Source organism: Suncus etruscus, chromosome 2 (assembly GCF_024139225.1).
Source record: "Suncus etruscus isolate mSunEtr1 chromosome 2, mSunEtr1.pri.cur, whole genome shotgun sequence".
Lineage (NCBI taxonomy): Eukaryota > Metazoa > Chordata > Mammalia > Eulipotyphla > Soricidae > Suncus > Suncus etruscus.
This window is the reverse complement of record NC_064849.1, coordinates 18,059,092-18,084,462: the sequence shown is the minus strand read 5'-3', so window position 1 is coordinate 18,084,462 and position 25,371 is coordinate 18,059,092. Positions and strand designations below refer to the sequence as shown.

The window sequence follows — 25,371 nt, the reverse complement described above, 5'->3', positions numbered from 1 at the left end:
AATCTCTGAGCTCAACTAATGGTTGGTCTTGGTATTGGTGCCTTTGTACCATCATCATTGCCAAGGCCTAACTGGCTCATCTCTATATCCAGTATTACAGCATATAAAGACATTGATTTTGAGCAGTTCTGGGAGTCAAACCCAAGTTATATGTGTGTGAGTTGGCATTTTGCCACTGAGCCATATTCCTGGCTCAGTCAGATGAGGGCCTAAGAGAAAGCTCAATAAGCTGTGCACCCACCTGCCTTTGATCCTCAGGTTTGATCCCTGCATTGCATGGCCTCCTGGATCCTAGATTCCAGCACTGAGATGGAAATAGTTCCTGAGACCTGCTGGGTGTAGCCCCAAACCCCCCAAAACAAAACAAAACAAAATAAAAGACCCACATGAATGAATAAAAGAACAAATAAGCACCTTCAGTACAAAACCAGTTGAAGCCTCTTCCGATGACTCAAAAGCTCCCATGGTCATGTGAGCAGACATGTTCTCATGCAGCACCCCCCCAACGCTGTTCCCCCTCTTGGTCCCCTAGAAGGATAATCCCTGGCAGCGAGAAACAGTGAAGAGTGCCCTCATGGTCATGTATAGCTGTGTGGCCTCCCACTGCCACCCACAGCTGCTTCTCACCCACGTGGACAGCCCCATCATGGCCAAGATCATCCACCACTTCTCCAGCAGCTGTCAGGTATCTTCTGGGGTCTGCACACCCCCATTCAGCACTCAGTTTTCCAGGCAAGCCAAGTGCCATTGCCTAGGGACAAATCCTGACCTCAAAGTCCCACCTGAGTTTCTTGGGGGTTGGGCACTTGAGGCTGGGCAGGGGGAATCTTCTGGGTTACCAGAGGATTGTGTTGAAGGCAGAGCTACACACCCATACCCACTCTTCCTCCCCATCTTCCTGTCCCCCCCTGATCCAGATGCACCAAAAGACATCAGAAGGGGTTGTCTTTTGTACTGAGATAAGACCATGGCAAGGGTGTTTCAGCTATAGTGGAGGCCAGAGACAGTATGGGAGTAAGACACTTACCTTGCATGTAGCTGAATCCTGGGCACTATGTCTGGTCCTTCAAACATTGCCAAGAGTTTCTCTCTGAGCACAGAGCTGGGGTAAGCCCCATGAGTACCTTGGGTATGGCTATCTCACAACCAAATCAAACCAAACAAAAAGGGCCAGAGAGACAGTGCAGAGGTTTCATCTTTTGCTTTTAATGTATCTGACCCTTGTTCTATCTCTGGCACTGCATAAAGTTCCTGAAACCTCACCAGGAGTGATACCTGAACACAGAACCAACAGTCAGCTCAGAGAGCTGCTAGGCATAGCCCTCAAGTCCCTCTTCCCTCTAATTAAAAAACAAAAAGAAAACTATCTAAATTAAAAAAATAAAAAGAAAAGCAAACTGTGAAAACACATGTGCCTCCCCTTGCACACATGACCTCATCTGTGCTCCCTACTCGTGCTGTCTTGCAGCGGGCAGTCCTCAGCCTCCTGTCAGCTTGTGCTGGTCTTATCCATCCAGGCAGTTCCTCAATGTCACTGTCTACTTCTGAGGTGGCTTGAGGGCCTGGGGGTTCCTGAAGGTTGAGTTGGGACATAGACTGTCCTCCAGAGCTCAGGGTGGAGCAGGGACAGGACACAAGGACCGGGTCCTGGTTGTACTAACGGTGTGCCTTTCCCTTCCCTGGCTGAACCTGGGCACAGGACACCTGCCTGAAAATGGCCTTTATGAAGAGCGTCATGCAGGTCACCAAAGCTCTCAAGAACATCCAGGGCCTCAGCAACTTCCACTTCTCCCAGAAATACACCGTGACCATTCTGATCATGGTAAGCAGAGCCAGAGGGCTCCATCCTGGGTACTGTGGAGTCTAGCTCTGCTGACTCCCTTGGCTGCTTCAGTCTGTATTTTTGTGGGCATCAGGAGGACTGGGGAACAGCAGGGCTTTGGAAGGGCCTCCATGCCTCACTTCCTCTTTGATCCATGGTGATATTCCTCCCCAATTTTTATTATAATACCATGATTTACCAAACTCTTCAGAATACAGTCATTTCAGGCATAAATATTTCATCACCAATCCCACCACTGATGTGACCTTCCCTTTGCCAGTGTCCTCAATCTCCCACCCACTGCCCTACACTTCCCACTTGCAGGTATAAACAAATTTACTTCATATCACTTATTACAACACAAAGCAACTGGAATAATCCAATCTTAGATTAACACAAGTCTTATTGGAATGATTGTTTTATCTCCCTATGGTGTTAGTAAAGTTAGTGTCTGTGGATTTACTAGGTTGTGATTGGTGCTACTGGTTAGGTTCTTTGTGCTTGGGTAGATTACTATGCAACTTTCTCATTAGATTTCCTGTGATACTCCTGGTCTAACACTACAATAAGATATTGAGGTCTAGGACTTATAAATCTAAAACAAATACAATGGCTTGGAAGTTTGATAAGGTTAAGTCATGGAGCTGGGCCTTATCTGTTGGAGGGTGTAGGGCAGGGGTCTCAAACTCGCGGCCCGCGGGCTGCAAACGGCCTCCGTACAACAGTTTGTGGCCACACCCTTTTGATTCTCAGGGGTTACTCCTGGCTAAGTGCTCAGAAATTGCCCCTGGCTTGGGGGGACCATATGGGACACCGGGGGATCGAACCGCGGTCCTTCCTTGGCTAGCGCTTGCAAGGCAGACACCTTACCTCTAGCGCCACCTCACCGGCCCCGAATCTTTTTTTGTTTTGTTTTGTTTTGTTTTAGTTGTTTGGGTCACACTCCCCAATGTTCAAGGCTTACTACTGACTTTGCACTCAAGGATCACCCCGACTTTGCCTCCTGAGGCCCCCAGGTAAATTGAGTTTGAGACCCCTGGAGTGTAGGGGGTGACGTTGCGCTGCTGTAGTTCATACAGAAAGGGGAATCTTCCCAACCCCCCTTTAGTTTTTTTAATTACTTTATTTAAACATTGTGGTTTATAAAGTTGTTTGTAATACTGTAGGATTATTTTTGACAGTTACAAATTTCTTCATGATGGAGTTTCAGTCACACAATGTACAATACCCTTGTACCAGTGCATATTTCCAACAAAAAATAATCCCCTCTTTCCTCTCACCCTCTCTTTTCCCCTTTCCCCCTCCTTTCTCTGTGGCAGACATTTTTCTTCTCCCTTTGCCTCTCTCTTTCTCTCTCTTCCTTTTTTTCATTTAGATACTGTGGTTTGGAATATTGCAATGGAAGGGTATCATGCATATCTCTTTATCTTTTAGCACCCAGTTCTTGTCCAGTGTGATCATTTCCAACTATCATTGTTGTAGTGGTCCCTTCCCTGCCCTAACTGCACTCTTTTTATATTTTTGAAAAGCTTTCTACCATGGACTGGTCCTCCTGGAATTCATTTCTATTGTTTCTTTTCTTTTCTTTTTTGGTTTTTGGGCCACACCCGGTGACACTCAGGGGTTACTCCTGGCTATGCGCTCAGAAGTCGCTCCTGGCTTGGGGGACCATATGAGACGCCGGGGGGGATCGAACCAAGGTCCGTCCTAGGCTAGCGCAGGTAAGGCAGGCACCTTACCTCTAGAGCCACCGCCCGCCCCATTTCTATTGTTTCTGGCTATTATTACCATACTACTTTTTTTTCTTTTTGGGCCACACCCGGTGCCACTCAGGGATTACTCCTGGCTATGCACTCAGAAATCGCTTCTGGCTTGAGGGATCATATGGGACACCAGGGATGGAACCACAGTTGTCCTAGGTTAGCTGCATGCAAGGCAAACACCTTACCGTTTGTGCCACCACTTCGGCCCTCCCCCTTTTTACTTTTTTTTTATACCCACAAATGAGTGCAATCCTTCTGTGTGTATCCCTCTTCCTCCGACTTATTTTGCACAGCATTATAATCTCCATATCTACCCCTGTATAAGCAATTTTCATTTTTTATTTTTCCTAACAGCTGCATAGGGTATCATTGTGTAGATGTACCAGAGTTTCTTTATCCACTCATCTGCTCTCAGGCACTTGATTATTCCAGTTTCTGGCTATTGTGAAGAGTGCTGCAATGAACATAAAAATGCAGAGGCATTTGTGCATTGTTTTATGGTTCCTAGAATATAATCCCAGTGGGTTTACTGGGTCATATGGAAGCTCAATATCTAGTTTTTATTCTAGTATTTTTGAGGAATATCCAAATTGTTTTTCAAAAAGGCTGGACTAGCTGACAACATCCACTAGCAGTGAATAAGAGTCCCTTTCTCCCTGCATTTAAGCCAGCTCTAGTTGTTCTTGTTCTTTTTATGTGTGCCAATCTCTGCTCATTCCCCTTTCTGAGGATACCACAGAGGTAGCCCATACAGGACTACCTAAGAAATATCAGCAGCTCTCCCCTTCTTCCTCCCCTCCCCTCCCCTCCCCTCCTCTCCTCTCCTCTCTTCTCCTTTCCTCCTCTCCCTCCTTACCTCCCCTTCTCCTACTCCTCCCCTCCCTCCTCTTTCCTTTCCTTCCTCCCTCTTCCCGCCTCTCCCCATAAAAGAAAAAAAAAACGAAAAAAAAAAAAAAGAGATATCAGCAGAAAGAAAAAAATATCAGCAAACATTATTTTCTTTTGGAGCTTGATAGAGGAACATTTTTCTGCTGGGAAGACATTGGTGGTGGGTAAGGGTTGCTGGATTTTCCCCAAGTGGGGTGGGTCTGTTGTGGGATTCTGAGGACACTCTTGTAACTGGGTCTTATGGCCCTGTAAATGGCTCATAAATGGGAATCCAGGATAGTTATCTAGTGTCCACAGCTACTCACCATGGAATCAGACCACTGGTTCATCGAGATATCTCCATAGAAGGGACTTAAGGGGCAGGATCCTCTGCAGGCTGGACTTGAAGCTGATTTCAGACAGAACTGAGGTCTCATTTTGAGAAAAGTCAACTGTTAGTGTTTGCTGCTATCTTCCCTTTCCACTGTGATCCTTGATGCACTGGAGGTGTCCTTGGGGGTGTGGGTGAAACCCTCAAGAAGGGATAGAACTATTCTGTCAGGTCTATTTTTGGGTCTGGAGCATGACCACTCACCAGCCTAGCTTAGTCTGGGGTAAGGTCTCCCAAAATGTCACAAGAAAGTGATTGAGACGAGAAGTAGAGGATCATCTGAAGACATGACTCTAGGACTTCTTAACTCTGACACTGTAGAGTTCATTCACATCCGGGTCACCATTGGCCCATACTCTCCCCCTTACTTCTTCTGAGGATTCCTGTCCAGCCTATTCCTTGTGCTGGGCAGGAGATCATCAAGGCAGAGCCAAGAGAAAGCCTTTCTTCCCCTGTGAGAGCGATGGCCATGGACACCTTGACCCAATTGAGGTGAGTAGGGGACCCCCCACTGAAGTGGAGCTTGTGGGGCTTCATGTCCTTCATTCTCTTTGTGTCTAAATTGGGGTCTGAGGGGATGGCAGCTATGGGTCATTATCTCTGAAGGTAGGAACTGCACTGCCAGTTCTTTTCTAAAATTCTCTATTTTCTAATTTCAAAATTTCAGGGCCAGAGAGATAGTGCAGCAGTAGGGCGTTTGCCTTGAAAGTGGCCAACCCAAGACCAATGGTGGTTCGAATCTCGACATTCCATATGGTCCCCTGAGCCTGCCAGGAGTGATTTCTGAGCAAAGAGCCAGGAATAACCCCTGAGTACTTCTGGGTGTAACCCTAAACCCCCCCCCCAAATAAAACCAAAAAAAAAAAAACCAAAAAAACAAAAACAAAACAAAATGTCTAGAATTCTCTGCCATAGTGGAATGCCATAGTGGGAGTGTGTGTGTGAAGAGTATAGCCTCTTCTTGCCAGTAGGACCATGAAGGGATGATTTGCACATGAGATCACAGTGAAGCAGGCAGGAACTCACTAGGAGAGGGTCTCACCCAGTGGCATAAATGGCACTTGGACACCAAATTCCTTTCCTGCATGGGGTCAGATATCAGCATTAGTGGTAGCATTGGCATTACTGCGGTGTCAACTGGCTGTCTGGAGCTACGCACTCAGGGGAAAAGGAAGAGGATGGGGGGTTTCACCATGAGGGAGGAAGTGGATGGATCTTTCTCTCTCTGGGCGTGGGGCACAGAGCAGCCTTGAGCATTCTAGTAGAACAGCTGATGGCTTTCAGGAGGAGCACACAGTAGGGGGTAAATTAATCTCCCCAATCTTGGGGCTTGGAGGGAAGATGAACATGGTTAAGGGAATTCTAGGGCAGAACCAGGTGTATGAGGGTGAACCCCAAAGAAGGACACTGAAGATCAGGATGGGGCAGGCTTCTCAGTGTGCCATGTGGAAGCTGCAATGCAGGGCCATGGGAAAGGTTTTGACGGCACAAAGTAGTCCTTTAGGAAGTAGACATTTGATGATAAGGTAGAATGGTGGCTCTAAGTTCTGGAAACACCTAAAAAGGCTGGTTCTACCTCAGACCTATAAGAAGCTCAGCCAGCCTGTTGAGGGCTGATAAAGCTCCCCAAATCATTCTAATCTGCAGCCAGGCTTGAGAACCACAGATAAAGGAAGCACCAGAGAGAATGAGGGTGGGTTGCTTGACTCACACAAGTAACTGTGACCCCAGAGGGAGTGTGAAAGCACCCCAGTCTCCAGAGGGTTGCCCACCCCTTTCTGAGCTTTGGGCTCAGCAGGTCTGAGCTGCTGCTGCTACTACTGGGTCAAACAGTCCTAGAGTCACCCTGGGCTAGGAGCAGCCTGAAGGCAGAGGCCATGTCTGGCCAGGGAGTGGACAATGGTATATGTCCACCAGATGAGAAGCAGATGTTGCCACATACTCAGATACAGCAGCATCTCTGGGTAGGGTTGCATCTCTAGACTTCAAGCAGAAAAGTCAGCCAGTCCTTCCCTCTGTCCAGGCCCCTTGCCCTGGCTGGGGAGTTCCACATCCCACTGATCCCTTGTCCCTTGTCACTGCTTCTTCTCCCAGTCAATTAAAGCCTTTCTACTCCATGGAGGAGAGTAGCGACCTGATGGAAATCAGCATCCAGTCTGTGATCTCGCTCCAACCTCCCACCGAGGGCCATGAGTCCATTAAGGTAGGTCTTTGTGGCCAGTTGGTTGGAGCATCTAGTTGTTGGTGAGGTTGACCTTTCTGAGCCATGTAAGGCTGAGGCAGTGCTAGCTGCTGTGACAGCAAAGTCCTGAACTCTCTATAGGATGATGCTTATTTCTCTCTGGAATGATGTTCGGTTGGCTATGGGGTGTACACACACAGACACATAAACAAACACACAGCACACAACACACATAGACAAACAGACACAGACACAGAGACATAGACATACAGTCTCTCTCTCTTTCTCTCTCTCTCTCTCTTCCCTGCCCATCTCCCCCCAGGAGTCCATGAAAGTCTGGAGGATTTGAGTCCCTTTGCTTTCTTTTCATTTGTTAGAGCTGGGTTACATGACACATCCACCAAGACGCAAGCCTGATGGGAAATATAGTTTGACTAGGTGGTTATCATCTAACAACTGTAGAAAGATGGATGGACCATTGGCCTATAGGTCTCTTGCCTCAGGTACTTGTCTTGGATGAGAACCCAGATGAGGAGTTTAGCTTCTTCCTTTGTGAAGTTCAATTTCATCTTCTCAGGTGAAACCAAACTCTGTCTACATATATGCACATGAGTGCAGTGAGCACAGATGTGCACTTCCTTTGTTCTAAATTGATTTTCATAGGGTTTTCCCAACCTACCCCATGTGGAGCTTACACCTACATAAGTGTCCCATTATTAGGATGTTCACCAGGGAGTAACTGATGGTCTTCATTGGAATTTCTTTCCTGGCCTTTATTTCTGCTGAAGCTTCTCTCAGTAAGAGTTCAATCTTCTCTGGGCCTATAGTAGTGCCAGAGAAGACTCATGAATGATGAAATAACTCCTCCAAAATCTGTCACTTGGCTTTATGGGGGTACCTTCCCTATCAATCTGCCAACTTCAAAAGTCCACTTGGAACAAAGCATGGACATACATACCCATCCACATGGTGTCTGCACATGCGTATCACTTTTTTTTTGAGATGTGAACTTTCCTACTTTCATGCTGAGATGTGTGCTGAGGCTCTCTCTACCTTTGGAGAAGCCCATGTTCTCTCTTGAGCATCTTACTCTGAATATGTGTATGTGTCTGTCTGTCTTTGGATCTGTGTGTTTTTGACAATGTATCAGTGTCTGCGTCTATTTTCCTCTCGTCTCTCTCCCCAGTGCCCCTTCCTCATACTTTCTAAATAATACCTATTTTTACTAAAAACAAACAAACAAACAAAAAAAACTAAAAACAAAGAAAAAGAACTCTAACTCAATGAAGGGGAGTAATCAGACCTTTTTTCTAGCCCGTTGGAATCCCAGTGGGTGGCTGTGTGGGCCCCTTCATTGTGTGTAGCCCTCCCTTCTCATGGCTACAGACCCTCTACACGAATGCCTTGAGTGCCCTGGAGCAGCTGATGGAAGGTCTCATGAAGAGGCAGCTGGGCCCCAGAGGTCTACAGGAGATGGTGCATGTGAGTAGTTTGGTGGAGGGACTGCCTGCCACCTGCAAGACTGGGGGGACAGAGGGGGTGGCATATGGCAAAGTTGTAGCAAAGATACAAAATCATTGCATCTTCTCAACACCCAGCTAGATCCTTTTTCTTAAAGCTTTGTTCTCTCTATATGTTTTTTTCTGTCTTTGACTTTCATCAGTTATAGGCTCACTTTTGAAGGCTGCACACTTTAGTTGTGGGTACAGCATGTCAGAGATCACACATTTTGTTGTTGTTTTGCCAGGGACCGCCAGCAGCTAAACTTTTGGGATTTGACTCAGAGTGTGGGCAGAGTGTTGGGAAGGTGTCAAACTCTTAGCTTCATGATTATGGAGTTGGCACTCTGTGGCTGAGTGTCTCTGAACTTGGCATTCTCTGTCTTATATCCTGATAGTGTCATGACTAAAAGTAGGAAGTTTTTCACTGAACCAGTGCTGTATAATAATCTATAGACTACATTCAATTTTCACTTGACCTTATGATCACCTTTGTCTTGGATCATGCATGCATGTAGCTGCTGTGTTTCTTCAGTCTTTGCCTTTCATAATCTTGGTAGTTTTTAGGAATACTCACTAATGTCATTGCTGGTTTTATTTCTTTAAAAAGGGTGGAAAGTTGGGTTTTTGGACTACACCCATCAGTGTTTGGAGGCTGTTCCTTAATCTGTGCTCAGAGGTAACTTCTGATGGTGCTTGGGAGGCCAACAATCTAATAGGGGTTGGCCACATGCAAGCAAAACACCCTAAACCCAGTGATATCTCTCTGGCCCAACTTGCTGACTTTTCAAATTGTATGATTTAAATACTTAGGACTATGTTTTAGAGGTTTTCTAAATTCTGAGAATCAGTCTGTAATCAGAGGTGTAATGTGCAAACACGTCTCCCAGTCTGTGATTTGTTGTCACATTCTCAGTGTCCTTTAAAGAGCAGATGTTTTCAATTTTGATGACCTGTTACTAGTCCTTTCTTTTCTTTCATGAGTCTTACTTTTTGTTCCACTTCTGACAAGCTTTTGTCAGACACAAGATCATGAAGATTTCCTTCTCAGAGTCTGGAGTTTCAGATCTTATCATCAAACCCACAATATATTTTGAGGTAAGTTTAGTATATGGTTATAAAGTAAGGATCAATATTTATTTCATTTTGTTTTCCTGCTTTGCTAGAACCAGTTGGTGAAAGATAGTCTTTTCTTCCTTGCATTACTTTGTCAAAATCAACGGTTAATGTACACTGCTGTATTGGTAGATTTCTTTTCTTATTCTGTCAGTCTTTTACTCTCTCTCACATCCTGTGTCGTGAACACTGTCTTGCAAAAAGAGTTAGAAAGGATGAGTCCTGATTTTGTTCTTAGCCACCACACCCCTATAATATCAGTGAGATATGTTCTTGCTTTATTTCTCCTCGAAAGGTGCTTTATTTTTATTTTTAATATTTATTTATTTATTTATTTATTTATTCTTTTTGGGCCACACCCAATGACACACAGGGGTTACTCTTGGCGCTCAGTAATTGCTTTGGCAGGCTCAGGAGACCATATGGGATGCCGGGAATCAAACCAGAATCCATCTTGAGTTGGCTACATGCAAGGCAAATGCCCTGTGCTATCTATTACTCCAGCCCCTTGAAAGGTGCTTTAATCTTTTTTGACCCAGGGTTATTTAGAAATGCCTACCGACTGCAACATTGCCTGGAGACCCTGGATTTCTAATTTTCCTCTATGGTATCTTGATCAGAACTCAGTATGATAAGAACCGTATGAAATTAGTTGAGTCTTAGCTGTGTCCAGTCTGTGTTGGTGAGTTGGTAGGCTCCAAGAGTGCTTTGAAAGTACAAGTACTACATAGACCACTTGTTGGGTAGTCAGTCTGATTTCCTTGTCCATCTGTCTTCTTGCTCACTCAATTACTGGGATGAGGTCCTAAAGTCTCTGACCATCATGGTGGATTGATTTCTCCCTATCCCTTTTTGATCTCTGCAGGTTCCTAAGATCAGAGCTTTGTGTGCATGTCTGGCCTGCAGACAGACATATGAGCCAATGCCATTTCTGCTTTCCTCCCTTCCAGGGAGGAATACTTGTGTCTTCTCTGCCCACAGCCTCCTCATAGTATTGGTGGGGTCTGGGGAAAATGCCAGAAGTCTCTATAATTATCGTAGCACTGAATGTTAGACTTAGTGGGATGATGAGATAGACCAGGCCTAGACCCTAAGATTTTAATGCTCCTGCTCTGTGTTGCCGGTTTCCCTCAGCTCCTAGAAAAGTGGATCTTATCGGAGAAGGATTGGGAACGAGAAAAGGCTATGAACCTCCACCTCCAGCTTGTGCACATCTATGAGCAGAGTGTTGGCGTCTGCGTAAGTGCATGAGAAGTCAAGCCCTGACTGCTGCTCAACTGACCGCTCTGGCTGCAGGCTACTGCTCTGCAGATCAGGGGGACCTCTGTGAAACAAAATATGTACCCTAAGTCCCAGGGAAGATGTTTCCAGGCTGTGAGGACCTAGGGTGCCTGGTGGCACCAGTCTTGGTTTTGTGGTGCCTCTGTGAATGGAGGTAACACACTCACAGGTGTCTTATGGTTTAGGTATGTAATTCACTATGGGGGAAACCAGTCCCTGCGGAGTATCTAGTTTGCAAAGCCTGAAGGTTCTGCATACATCACAGGGCCCAGAGAGAAGGAGGTATCTTATTGGTTCACCATGGGACACTTTTGCCTGAGGCTTCTCTCTCTCTCTCTCTCTCTCTCTCTCTCTCTCTCTCTCTCTCTCTCTCTCTATCTCTCTCTCTCTCTCTGAGTCATACCTAGTGGTGCTCAGGGGTTACTCAAGGCTCTGCTTTCAGAAGTTGCCCTTGGCAGGCACGGGGAAACCATATGGAATGCCAGAATTTGAACCACCATCCTTCCTTAGTTGGCTGCATGCAAGGCAAACCCCCTACCACTGTACTCTCTCTCCGGCCCCCAAGGCTTCTCTTTTATAGTTATATTATAGTGATTGTATTGTGACTGAATACAATGGTGTCCAAGTGAGGGGACAGGCCTCAGGTCTCAGAGAATAATGATATCTTGGTGAGGGCACAAGTCTCAGGTCCCAAAGAAAAATGGTGTCCTGCTAAGGGGACAGGCCTCATGCCTCACAAAATGATGGTACCCTAGTGAGGGAATAGGTCTTATGTCTCAGAGAATGATAGTGTCCTGGTGAGAGGATAGGCCTCAGGTCTCAGAGGATAATGATGTCCTGGTCAGAGAACAGGCTTCAGGTCTCAGAGGATGATAGTATTTTGGTGAGGGTGCAAGCTTCATGCTTCAGAGAATGATGGTGACCTGGTTAGGGATCAGGTCTCAGGTCTCAGAGGACAATGGGTTCCTGGTGAGGGGTTAGGCTGCATGCATCAGAAAATTATTTCCTAGTGAGGACACAGGCCTCCTGCCTCAAAAGATGATGTTATCTTGGTGAGGGGACAGACTTCATGTCTCAGAGAATGGAAGTATCCTGGGTTGGGATGAGAGGACAGGTCTCAGGTCTCCGAACAATAGTGCCCTGGTGAGGGGACAGGTCTCATGTCTCAGGGGATGATAGTATCTTGGTGACAGGATAGGTTTCACATCTCAGAGGATGATGGTATTCTGGGGCTAGGTGAGAGGAGAGGTTTCATGTCTTAGAGGATGATGGTGTACTGGTCTAGGTGAGAGAATAGGCTTAGATCTCAGAGGACAGTGGTGTCTTGGTAGGGGAAAGGCTTCATACCTCAGAGAATGATGGTATCTTGGTGGAGGACAAGCTTCATGTCTTGTGTGTCAATGTGTTGAAGGACAATGGTATCCTTGTGAAGAGGCAGGCTTCAGGCCTCAGGGAATGATGGTGTGTTCTGGTGAGGGGACAGCCCAAGATTTCAGAAGAAAATGGTGAAAGATGGGTCTCAGAGGATGATGTTGTCCTGGGTTCAGGTGAGGGAGCAGGCCTCAGGCCTCAGAGGACGGTGGTGTCCCATGTTCCTGGTGCCAGGACACTCTCCCTATTGGGGTTGGTTCGAGCTGAGAACCAGAAAACTGGACACAGCGTTTCAGTGGACTCAATCACATGAGTTGATACTGAACAAGTGTCTGTCCCATTTCTGACACAATTTCTAATACATTCCTGAGAGAGGAGATGCCTCAACTTTTATGAGAGGAGTGGGGCCTTAGTATCAGTATGAAAAGGGCCCCTCATCATACTCTTCACTTTGTTCTCTGGAACCCTGAAATCTTGGTGCAGGAGTCCCTTGGGGGCAGAAAGATGGTGGAACCCTTCCCAAATGGAAGTGTCTTCAGAGCAGGGCTCCCCTCTGGGGCCCTGTCCACTCCTCTGCCTGTGTGTGAGCAGCAGAGGGTGAACAAGATGTCTCCCACCTGCAGATCCCCCTGAAGCTGGGCCAGTTTGGCTTGCTGGTTGGCCTTGTTGCCCCATGCACCTGTGACTCCCACAGAAGGACCCGCATGATCTCCACTGATGTCCTGTCTAGCCTGCTGGACCTCCACGGTAGGGAATGGCAGGGTGGAAGAACCTGTTTCCTACTATAAAGAGGGCTGACCTCTCAGTTGGAGATTGGAGCACTCCTCACAGAAGACCATGGAAGCTTCTAGAAGTAGTAGCTCATTGATCCATGAGAGCATGAGAACATGAGCATTTGGGGGTCTCCATGAGGCTATGGTCAGCTGACAGACACCACAGACAAGGCAGAAGTGGCCAGAGATGAGCTCTGGTGATAGTGTGAGGACAGAGAGGGGGACAGTCAGTGTCTGGCTCAGTGTTTCCAGACTCCTGAGAGCAGGCACCTGAGTCATGATGGAGCTAATATGAGGAAAGGGCCCCCCGAGGAAGAAAATTAGAGCCTGAGGTTGAGCTGTTTCCCCACCTCTGAGGACAGGATCTACCCTTTGTCCTTTCTGACACTCTGGGAATTGGGTTCCCAACAGCCAGCCAGACCTGCTCCCCATGGGACGCTTCCAAGGTGCAGGAGCTGGAGAAATGTAAGGAGACCCTCCAGAGCTCAAACATGGAAGTGATTCTCGGGGCCTCCTCCCAAATCGCCAAGGTGCCTGGTGGGGCAGGGTAGGGGGTTGAGTTCCTCTTGGGTGTCCTTGCTGCCGAGTCTACCAAGCCCCATCCTGGTCTGCAGTTAGAGCTTCCCGGTCCCTATGTTTCTAAGCAAGGGGGCACAGTGAGGATTGAGGGCACTGCTACCTGGGGCAGCAGGAGGAGGTGGGAGAGTGTCAGGGTGATACCCCTGGGGAACTGCAAGAGTACAAAGAGCTAGAGTGCTTAGGGAGCAGGGGAACAAGCTGAGACTGGGATGTGGCTTGAGAGGCTGGGCAGGGACTGGGAAGGCAGGAGACCCTGGCACAACTGACTCCATAGTGAGGTGGGGTACAGTCTGGGACAGAGTACATGGCCACAGCAGCCATGGCTCCCTTGCAGGTGACATGCCCGGAGTTCAACTGCGATGAGGTGGTGTCGCTGGTGCAAAAGCTGTGTGAAAACATCGGGGCCATGGACCTGCAGCATGACAGGGCCTCAGTCACCTGGATCTGTACCTTCCTACAGATGCGGGCCAAGGATCTAGAGGACAAGGTGGAGATGGGGAGTAGGAAGAGAAAAAAGATGAGGATGGGGAGGAGGATGGGGAGGTGGGGGAAGAAAAGGAAAAAGAGGAGCAGGATAGGAGAAGGGGAGAAGAAAAGGAAGGGAAAGGGAGGAGGAGAGGAGTAGGAGGCGAATCTAGATGTTCTAGAAGGAACCAAATTCTTTTGGTCTGGTCAGCAGGAGACCAGGGAGGTGTGTGTGTGTGTGGGGGGGGATGCTTGCTGTGTAAATTGGGAGGAGGGTATATGTGGTTGGCTGCAGGTCACCACGGTGACACCCACCCTCCCAGGTGGCTGAGATCCTGGGTGCCATCCTAGTGCACCTGCCTGTGGTGGACCAGCTAGAGGTGCGGCGCCTCCTGGTGGAGGGTATCCTCCTGCTGGCACACTACCACCGGGAGACCGTGCTCACAGCACTGCTCAGACAGCCGCTACCCATGGAAAGGTGGGTGCTCTGCCTCATCCGGCCTTTGTGGTCCAGACCAAGCTCGATTCAGCAACCCCAGGTGGCTTTGGAGATATGCAGGGCTCGGCCTTATCTCCCTGCCCACCCTTCCCCACCCAATTCCCCTGGGAACCTGAGTCTGGAGCTGACACCCTAACCCTATTCCTTCTCACATGTCTGGGGTCACTTCTGCTGTCTTGCTGTGGACTAGAGCAGCAGGGGCCCCTCCATATTGGGTTTCTTCAGGATGTGACCCCCAGGGCCCTGGAAAAAAGGCCCCCTCTATCCCTCCTTTTTGCCAACTATACCCAAGAGGAGACTGGAAGGGCCCAGTGTTGCAGTGATCAAACCACAAACCCTTCAAGATCTCCCTGGAAAGCTGTGTCCTCTCCTTCATGTCATGCATTTGCACCCAGAGCTGGGGTCCTGTACTTGGTTGATGTGACGTCGAGCATCTGCCCAGGTTGCCAACCCAGTCTTGGGGAGAGTATCTGGTTGACCCTCATACATCTGGGGAGGTACCTCAGAGAGGAGGTGGCATTGCAGAACATTGCAGTCACTTTGAAAGCTGCTACTTTACAAAGTTCAAGCAGAAAGGAGCCAACTCAGTCTGGGGCTGCCTGCTTAAAGCGTAGGCATGGGGCTTGGGGAGGGCAGTGCAGACCAATGACTTGAAAAAGATTTTGGTTTCTGGGAACAGGGGGGCTCGGTGGGCAGGGCCATCACCAAGTGGTGCCCTCCATTAGCTACGTCACAAGCTGGAGCCACACTCTTCATTATCTCGGTGTTCTTCCTGCACAGTCCCCATTTATGGGGCCCACAGATTGCACCGAGCTCTGCTGGGCAGAACTTCCCAGCCCAGCAGCTTGTCCTTCCCATTCACCTCAGGTACAACTGACTCTGCTTTCTGGCTTCCAAGAACCCTGTGATTTTGGCCACCAAGCTGTGGCTCTGTTACTACCATGCTCACCCCTTCCATTCCTGTCCCAGACCCCTGCCGCTCCCCACAGCCCCAGACCCCAAACTCAACCTTTCACATATGTGTGTTGGATGTGGATATCAGGATCTACTTGAGGTTGTAGACTAATGGAGTTAGAACCCCCTCCTCAGAGTCCTGCACTTCAACCTTTCTCAGCTGGGCCTGGAGATCAGGAGGGCAGGTCAAGGCCTGTGCCAGGCTCTGAGTCCCAAGGGCCTTTTGGCATTCTCTGTGGAACAGGCAGGTGGCAGCTTCCTCCTAAGGTGTGCTATAGAAACAAGACATGTAATGTCCACAGGCAGTCTTGGACTGGTCTCCTCCAACCCTGCATCCTGACCCCCTCAGACTGCACCTGGGATGTCTCTGAGACCAGTTCTATGAGCTTGGTCTTCCCAGGTTCATGGGCAGAGACATTGGGTTTCAGTGGAAGCAGAGATCCTGGCTTCGAGGTCCACCAACTATGGAGGTTGGGGCCAGGAGCTTCAGCTCTTGCCAAAACCCTTCTCGGGATTTCCAGTGCAGATGACAGGCAGCCTACAGTGCTGGCCTCTGTCTCTGGTAGCCACCTGAAGGAGGTGTGGCTGGCGGTGGCAGAGAATACACCCTTTGCCCACATCATGCTCCGAGGGCTGATGGGACGCCTGCAGGTGCGCTTCTCCCCCAAAGAGACCCCCAAGTCCAAGTCCGACATCTGGCGCCTGGCCACGGTGGACCCGCTGATGGTGAGCAGTGGGGGAGACAGGACCTAGGGCTCGCTCTGGCACCTGGGTGTCTGCATGGGCACTCAGTGCCTCCTGTCTTTCTCTTAGCAGACCCTCTGTACCATCCACCTGCTCATAGAGAAGATGGACAAGAACGAAAGGCTGCTGGACCTCTTCCCAAACATGCTCTACACCCTCCTGGTGCAGCTCAGCAGTATCCATTGGTACGAGGTCCAATCGCCTGTTCTGAAAGACCTGGAGGATAGTGCACTCAGAGACCGCTGCCGGAGCGGATGTCATTCTGCAGAGGTGCTCTGGGAGGCATGGACGGGGCTAGGCTTGCTCTGTGACTGGGATAGTCTCAAACTGGGCACAGCCTTACTGGGTTTGGCCTTAGGTTACTAGGGGGTGGCTCCTGGATTGGGTTATGATCTCTGATTGGGCATAGTCAGGACTGGCAGGGTCTCTGGTGGATGTGATCATGAAGAGGATGCTGATTTGTGGCAGGAGTGGAGCTATGTGGGGTGTGACTTTGGGATTGGGTATGCTTTGCCCAGGGGTTGGGTGTGATCTTGATGTGAAGAGCCCTTAAACCGAGCAGTGGCCTCTTGGTGCCTCTATGGATCCAGGTTTTTCAAGAGGTTCTCATTACTCAGAGACTGCCTCTTCCTCTTTCTTGGGAACAATTTTGGAAGCTGATTTAATTTTGTGTGTGTGTGTGTGTGTGTGTGTGTGTGTGTGTGTGTGTGTGTGTGAAGAGGGTTGCATCCAGCGGTGCTCAGAGGTTACTTTAGATTTTATACTCAGGAATCCCTCCTGGTGGTGCTCAGAGGACCACATGGGATGCCAGAGCTAGAACTTGGGTCTATTGTGTACAACGCAAATGCCCTTCCCACTGTACTTACTTCCTCTCCAGCTCTGGAAACTGATTTAATATCCAGTGAAGAAAAGCTCAGAATTTGCAGACATCCTCTCAGGGCTGTTCCTGAGGCCACTACAATTCTCTGGTGTTGAGGCCCACTGCAGAGACTTTGCTCAGGGCCAGCCCTCAAAGGCATGTTGAGGGGAGCCCCTGCCTGACTGGGCTCATCTTCTTGCAGGGTCACCATCAAGTCTATGCAGCTTTTAATTAGGAGAGTCAACAATGAGCAGCTCTTGCAGAGCATGGAGGACCAGGGTGTGTGGACCCTGCTGGAGAGCAGTGCCACCTTCCTGCAAGGAGTGGGCCTGCTGGCCAGGGGGCACTGGTTGGTCTAGGAGCGGGGGAATGAAAGGTCCCCGGGTTCCCGACCCCCTCTAAAGGGAAGTTAATGAGAAGGTTTCAAAGACACACTGATCTAAACTCCCCCAAAGTGAGCGATGACATATACTGGTCCTGGTCACTCTTAGCCCATGCCAAAAGCACCAGGCAGGGACTGAGCTGCCCATCCCGCCTGGTGCTGGGGTGCTGTCCCCTGCAGGCTGTGCTTGCGCAATGCAGAGGGTTTCTGCCAGCGGCTGTCGGAGCTGATGCTCAGAGGCTTGGATTCCGAGGTGCTGAGCTGTCGCATCAGCAGCACCGCCTTTTGCGTGGAAGTGAGACTGGGCCCGGGTCTCGGGAGGTATATGTGCATTGGGGGCGGGCGGAGAGGGGACAGGGTCTCCTACCACGCCTCATCACTTGAGGAATTCTGGTAGGGTCTGGGGAGAAAGAACAGACACAGCCTGAGTGGCACCTAGGGGGTGTAGGACATGGTGAGAACCAGCCACAGTCTGGGGCACCCTGGCTTTTCCCAGGGTCCTGGTGTTGCTGAAGTTGCCAAGGTGAAGGAGAACTCCCTTTGTCAGGTGGAGGGCACTGGGGCTCTTTTCCACGTACTTGGGCATCAATGGGGGTCCTCAGGATAAGGGCTGCTTGATACCCACAATGTTGTAGGAGCTGAACAAGAGCAGAGTGCAGATTCGCACAGGGATGAAGAGTAGATGATTGAGTTTAGAATCACCAATTGGGTGATTGCATTTTCTTTCTTTGTTTCTTTCTTTTCTTCCTCCCTCCCCCTCCCTCCCTCCATCCCTCCTTCCCTCCCTCCCTCCTTCCCTCCCTCCCTCCCTCCTTCCCTCCCTTCCTCCCTCCCTCCCTCCCCAGGCATCCCATACAGACCCTTGAGCACTGCCATGAGTGATCCCTGAGTGCAGTCAGGAGTAAGCCCTGAAAACTGCCAGGTGTAGCTCCCCACCTCTCACCCCCAATAATTAAGGCATACGTGTGCATGCACATTCACACACACTGGGATATTGAGCTAGGTCTCAGGTGAACCCCAAGTAAGTGAGATGACATTTATACTTCTCATCCACTTCTGCCTGGATACAGAGTTGGCACCTGGTCAACCTGGTCAAACCCATCATGCACTTTTTTGAGTCTTGAGTGACAAGCACACATCACATCCACCTTTTCTAAATCGAATTCCCATTGCCCTCATTTTTTCCGAGAAGGAAACTGAGGCTTGGAGGAGTGAAGGGTTTGTAGTAGATGGGGTTATAGGCTCAGAACCCCTGTCCACTCCCAGGGAGACCCCTCTGGGCACTGAAGAGAGCCACAGGCAAGGAAGGGCCTGGCTTGAGGGGGTAGTTGGTATACATTCTTCTTTGCAGTTCATGAGTGACCCAGTTTTATGCCAGGAGAAGCTGCTCAGGCCCATGGTACAAGCTCTGGAGAAGGGCGTGGAGCAGGAAGACAGTGCCCTGAAGGTGCTGTCTCTGCGTGCTCTCGGCAACATGGCCTTGGGTGCCCCTAAGAAGGTGCTGGGCCTCAGCTTGGGGGGGTGGAATGGAGTGGGAAGGGTAGCACTAGAGCAGGGACAGTGAGGGCAAGGGGTACTAACAGTCGGTGGGTGCTGATGGCTGGTGCTGGCAGTGGTTGGTGCATGGATGGGTACTGGCAGATGTGGCGGGTGGAGAGGCCATGCAGGCTGTGCAGAGGAGATTTATGGTGGGTGCTGTGAGGGGTGGGTTTAGGGGGCAGGTGCTGGTAGTTGTGAGAGTGGAGGGGGCTGTGTGAACAGGGAGCACTGACCACTGGTTGCTGGCAGGTACGGCAGTACAGGAAGCTTCTGCTGGAGAAGTGTCTGGGCGCCCTGAGGGAGCCAGACAATGCCAGCATTACCTCGGAGGGCATGGATGCCCTGGCCAAGATCCTGGGCCAGCTCCATGAGGGGGACCTGGGTGCCTTCTTCAGAACCATCTCGGAGCACTGCAGGATCTTCTTCAACAATGTGAGGCCCACAGGTCCCCGCTCAGAGCATCAGCCTCTTGGTCGTCCCCCAAATGCTACTCAAGAGAGCTACTGCATCTGACCCTCACAAAGAAAAGATGGGGAGGCAGATGGAGCACAAGCCTGTATACTTATCAGTAGGCTCTTTATCAAAAGGCTCTTGTCAAAAGAGGTTCTCATCCTCAAGAATGAACTTTCCTTTTGTTGTTGTTATTACTAATTTTTCACTTATTTTAATTAATGTAATTAATTAATTTTATATTTTTGGTTTTTTGGGTCACACCCGGCACGCGCTCAGGGGTTACTCCTGGCTCTACACTCAGAAATCGCTCCTAGCAGGCTTGGGATTGGGATCCCATATGGATGACGAGATTCGAATCACCACTCTTCTTCCATGCAAGGCAAATGCCTTACCTTCCATGCTATCTCTCCGGCCCCACTTATTTATTTTTTTTAGGGTTTTTTGTAAATTAGATTTTTTTTATTTTTTGCTTATTTATTTATTTAGCTTTTATCTTTGTTTCTGGGCCACATTCAGTGATACTTAGGCCTTACTCCTGGTCTCTGTGCTCAGGGATCACTCCTAATGGTGGTCAGAGGATTGTATGGGTGCTAAAAATCAACATAGGTCAGCAACATGCAAAGCAAGCACCTTGCCATCCTGGGACTGGTTTATTTTTTCCTTTTTAAATTTGGGCCATACCCGGCTGCACTCAGAAACTAACTCCTGATTTTGTTCATAGGGCCAACTCCTTCCTATGTGCAGGGGTCACTCCTGGTGGGCTCAGAGGACCTATGCCTGGGACTGCACCTGGGTGCTTATACTATACTGCTACCCTGCTAAACTGTCATTCAGTTGCTCTCTGTGGTTTTTTTGTTTTGTTTTGTTTTGGGGCCACACCCATTTGACGCTCAGGGGTTACTCCTGGCTATGCGCTCAGAAATCGCCCCTGGCTTGGGGGACCATATGGGACAACGGGGGATCGAACCGTGGTCCGTCCTACGCTACTGCTTGCAAGGCAGACACCTTACCTCTAGCGCCACCTTCCCGGCCTCTCTCTGTCTTTTTTTTAAAACAAAAATATTAATACCCATCACCAAGGCCCTTTGAATTCCCCTTTACTTTTTTTTTTATTTGTTTGTTTCCGGCTTTTGGATCACACCCAGCAGTGCTGGTGACTGCTCTTGATTCAGTGCTCAGAGGTTGCTCCCAGTAGTGCTTGGACCACATGGGGGTCTGTGGATCAAGTCTGAGCTTCCTGCATGGAATGCCTGTGTTCAGCTCATGAAACCATCTCTTCAGCACTGACATCACATAAGCCATTGCAATTAGGAGTGCTTTGGGGTTCCTGTGATGTTATGGGTAGACAGTGGGTGTGAGTGTGGGGCTTATGACCTACCTGAATCATGTCCAGTCCCACAAATCCTGATGGAATGATTCAGAAGGCTTGGTGCGGTTGGGGATGGGTAGACAGGTGGGCTGGCCCAACTCCGAGTTGATCTGTGTGCCTGGATCAGGAGAACAAGCTGCTGCGGGAGAAATCCTTTATCGTCTTTGGGAAGTTGTCCCAGGTGGTGAGGCTGTCCAAGAAACGCCTCTTCAAAGAGGAGATGAAGAAGGCCTGGATTCCCCTCATGCTGCACTGCCAGGATTCTTGCTCTGAGGCAGCACAGGTGAGACACCAGAGGTGCAACCTTTAGTCCCCAAAAGGCAAACAGATGCCTTCGTGACACATAGCACATAATGGCTCAGTTGGCCACAGCCTTCCTTCCCCTTCTCCCTCTGCTTGACCATAATCCACCAAATTCTGAATCCTCTGTTCAGGCTGAGGCAAAGGGCCTTCCTGGTTAATCTCAGAGCAACATAAGAAATCACAGAAGCTGGTCAGCCTCTCCCTCTGCCATGTTCTATGAACCTCCATCACCTTGAGGACTCCCCTGAAGGGACTGAGGCGATAGGTCTTGGGAACAAGCATGGATCTGCTGTGTGGGGGCTGGCTTTGATACTTGCTATTTCATGACCCCCCCAATCCTAGCTGAGTGATGTTTGGATGAGCCCCGAGACCCACTGCCCACCATTACATCTCCTGGCTGAGCATTGAAGAACTTTTTCCACTCCAAAACATAAGGGAAAACCCTCATTCTAGGGGAAAGGGCTCAAAGGAGCACAGAGTCCTTAAATTCCATCCCCGGCACCACAAGGACCCAGGTTCCATCCTAAGCACTGCTAGGTGTGTCCTCATCTTTCTCCAAATAGCATTGGCCTTAGTTCTGTCCCCCCAGCCCCAAATCAGGTAGATCCCAAAATGGGACAACTTTATTTCCTCTGGCTAAATCTTGGCAGTGAGCACAAGATCTCCATACTGGGAAAGCTGTGACTTCTCAGGAAGATCAGGGGTAGTTGAAATGGCATCTACCAGCCAGTGACAGGGATTCTCATGTGTCTTGCCTATAAGCTTGGGCCCGCCTTCCCACCCAGCTATCTCCTAATGCTTCCAATACTACACTGTGGATATCCCCTTTCATCACTGACCTTCACCCCTCTCATGGACTGAGTTTAAGGGGTGTTCTCACCAACAAGGGAATCCCGGTTTCAGAGAGGGTTTTGGGGGTACAGATGGAGACACTATTCTCTGACCCTCCAGCTCTATCAGAGTGTCTCCAATGTGACCCAGTCCCTCTGCAGGTTGGAGGCAGAGCCTGAGGTGCTGCTGTGAGAAGGTGCATGTAAACTGTCACCTGCATTCTACATGGATAAGTTCTCTGCAGTCTTAATACAGGCCAACATGGTGCTGGTCCTTGGACACTTTCAGAGCACTACCTGTCTGCCTATGGGATTCCTGAGACTCCTTGGGCATTTTGGGGGAACCCAAACCTGCTCTTCATGCCTGTCCCTCTTGTCTCATATCCCCAGGCTTGCAGGGCCACCATGTTCCAGTGTGTGCATTTCTGGGGATGGAAGGTGCTGGAACATTTTCCAGGCTCAAGCTCTACCACTGTGTATGATCAGATTATGGCCTTCCAGAACACTCTGTGCTCTGTGATGGTAAGTACATGGATGGGGGCTACCTGAGGGATTCCCATACCACCCTCAATGCAGGGACCCTTTGGAGGCCTTTCAGGAATAGCCACGCTGCATTGTCCCAGGAAGCGTGAGGTGAGCCCAATCCCCAGCTACATTTCTATAGCCACATTAATAAAAGAAGGAGAAACCAGATTCCAGGTTCAGAAATAGATCTGTGGGTGTGTGTGTGTGTGTGTGTGTGTAGTGTGTGTGTGTGTGTGTGTGTGTGTGTGTGTGTGTGTTTGGGATATGTTCGTAAGTCCTGCAGGGTCTGGGGCTATTCTGGACTCATGTAGTGCTGAGGCAAAAGTAGATGAGAGAGAGAGAGAGAGAGAGAGAGAGAGAGAGAGAGAGAGAGAGAGAGAGAGAGAGAGAGAGAGAGAGAGAGAGAAAGTGTGTCAGAGAGAGAGAGAGAGGTAGAGAGAGAGAACAGGGGTTAAAGCATTTGCCTTGCATGGTGCTGACTCCAGTTCTTTCTCTGTCACCTCATAAAATTCCCTAAACACCACCAGGGATTATTTGTGAGCACAGAGTTAAAGCAGAGCTTGTTGTGGATCTTTCTTTCTTTCTTTTCTTTCTTTCTTTCTTTCTTTCTTTCTTTCTTTCTTTCTTTCTTTCTTTCTTTCTTTCTTTCTTTCTTTCTTTCTTTCTTTCTTTCTTTCTTTCTTTCTTTCTTTCTTTCTTTCTTTCTTTCTTTCTTTCTTTCTTTCTCTCTCTCTCTCTCTCTCTCTCTCTCTCTCTCTCTCTCCCTCCCTCCCTCCCTCCCTCCCTCCCCTCCCTCCCTCCCTCCCTCCCTCCCTCCCTCCCTCCCTCCCTCCCTCCTTCCTTCCTTCCTTTTTTTTTTTTTTGTTTTTGGGCCACACCCGGCAGTGCTCAGGGGTTACTCCTGGCTGTCTGCTCAGAAATCGCTCCTGGCAGGCACGGGGGACCATATGGGACACCGGGATTCGAACCAACCACCTTTGGTCCTGGATCGGCTGCTTGCAAGGCAAACGCTGCTGTGCTATCTCTCTAGGCCCAAGATTGTTATTTCAATGTGTAATCAAATTACTTATGTGGTAGTTTGCATTGGGGGGGGGAGTGTTCTAATTTTCCAAAAACTAAAGGAGCAGGTGCCAGCGAGGTCGTGTAGAGGTGAAGGTGCTTGCCTCATACATGGCCAACTTCAGTTTGATTCCCCAGTAACACATATGTTCCTCAAGCACTGCCAGAAGTAACTGAGCACTACCTGGTGTGGTGCAAAACAAATGAAAAAGAAGCTAAATCCAAGTGCTGGTCACATTTATTGGGACCTGCCACATTCTAACTGCCAAATGGCTACTTGTGGATACTGCAGAGGCAAGAGACTAATTCACAGGCACATATGATCTGTCCTCTGGGTCAGGCCTGAGGCTGTGGGGCTAGAGATGTGATAGGCTCTGCTGCTTATTGCTGGTGGTTCAGGACAGTTCTGCTTTGCTCTGCTCTGTTTTGTCCCTCTATACAGTGACTCTACTCAGCAGACAGGTGGGAAACAACTCTGTAAGCACCCAGGAACTCACCCTATCTCCTCTGAGAAGACCCTGTGCACTGTTTTGTGTCTCACAGATGCAGAAAAAGCCCGAGGTTCTCTACAACTTCCTGCTGGAGACCATGACCTATGTGCAAAGCAGCCAGGCCAGGATCAGAATTGCTGCATGCAATCTGGCAGGTGATGGGAGGCTTCTCCGGATGCTGGAGCCTTCATGACAGGGGACTGGTGATGGATGGAGCATGGACAAGGGCTCAGGTGGCCCTCCCTATTCATGGGGCTGCAAGCTTCCAGGCTGAAGCGTGTCTTTCACAGGGATGGGTGTGGGATGTTGTGGCACTGAGTCTCACCTGTCACTGTAGGAATCATTATGAAGCAGATGTCCGCGCATTATCTGAAACGGCTGGACTTCTCAGCTCTGCGCAATTGTGAGTCCAGCTGTCCTGAAGGAAAAATGGTTCCCTGCCCAAGGGAAGAGCCAGCTGACCTGAGAGTGTATTGGGGGTTGGGATGGAAGTGGGGCACCAAGGAGTACACAGTGTGAGTCTGTCCAGGAGGGTAACTCTGACAGGGGGACTCCACAGGGTTCCCTTCACAAATCTCTCCACCCTGGTTCTGTCAGCTACTCCATACAGCAGAGGTCTGGGGATGTCTTTCCATCCATGGTGGAGCAGCCAGAACCCCAGAATATGTGGACACATAGCTTTACATTCAGTTTCTATGGGAGATGGGAATTATAGTTCTTCAACCAGAGCCTGCCCTGGGCCCTTTGCTTACCTTCCTGAGGCTCTACTGTGCCAGGGTGAGAATGTGGGTGGTCCCCCCTCTTGTCCTTTCCACCCAGCTCTCCAGGAGCTGCAGTTGGACTCAGATACTGGGGTGCACAGGGCAGCACTGGAGACTCTCAAAATCCTGGACTCCTGTAGTCAACATTGCTTTCTGGCTACCCGTGGACGCAGTACTTAGGGGGTCCCAGTTAGCACCCCAGCCTGGATATACCTCTGCTGTCTCTCTTTGGAGTAATCTGTGGACCGTTTGTGATGGTTTTGTAAGAAAAGCATTGTTCAAGGTCATGGTGTCCTTCCCTTTCCTTTTGCGCCACTCACTTCCTTATTGGAAGTGGTGGGAAAAGACATCCAGGTTCTTCTGGGGGAGGAAGAGAAAGGTTAGAGGGTGCCCCCACATGGGGCTACTATGTGATTCCAACTATTCTAAGGATTGTGGATATCTGGCCTTGCTAAAGGCCTGACTCTCCACTTGCATTACAGTATTCTCCAAGC

At 49.3% G+C, this 25,371-nt stretch overlaps 1 protein-coding gene across 1 annotated transcript in view; it reads left to right on the top strand.

Moving 5' to 3' along the window:
* MROH2A (maestro heat like repeat family member 2A) overlaps positions 1-25,057 on the top strand; it is a 47,570-nt gene extending 22,513 nt beyond the window's left edge. Inside the window, 22 exon segments of the mRNA XM_049768906.1 lie at positions 533-685; positions 1,700-1,822; positions 5,256-5,335; positions 6,938-7,046; positions 8,412-8,507; positions 10,775-10,879; positions 12,916-13,039; positions 13,477-13,595; positions 13,979-14,131; positions 14,433-14,587; positions 16,129-16,288; positions 16,379-16,516; positions 16,518-16,576; positions 17,368-17,514; positions 17,728-17,842; positions 18,899-19,045; positions 19,336-19,518; positions 21,036-21,191; positions 22,432-22,563; positions 24,169-24,271; positions 24,454-24,519; positions 24,936-25,057. Coding sequence (XP_049624863.1) covers positions 533-685; positions 1,700-1,822; positions 5,256-5,335; positions 6,938-7,046; positions 8,412-8,507; positions 10,775-10,879; positions 12,916-13,039; positions 13,477-13,595; positions 13,979-14,131; positions 14,433-14,587; positions 16,129-16,288; positions 16,379-16,516; positions 16,518-16,576; positions 17,368-17,514; positions 17,728-17,842; positions 18,899-19,045; positions 19,336-19,518; positions 21,036-21,191; positions 22,432-22,563; positions 24,169-24,271; positions 24,454-24,519; positions 24,936-25,057 — 2,745 coding nt within the window.
* Positions 25,058-25,371: the final 314 nt, after the last annotated feature.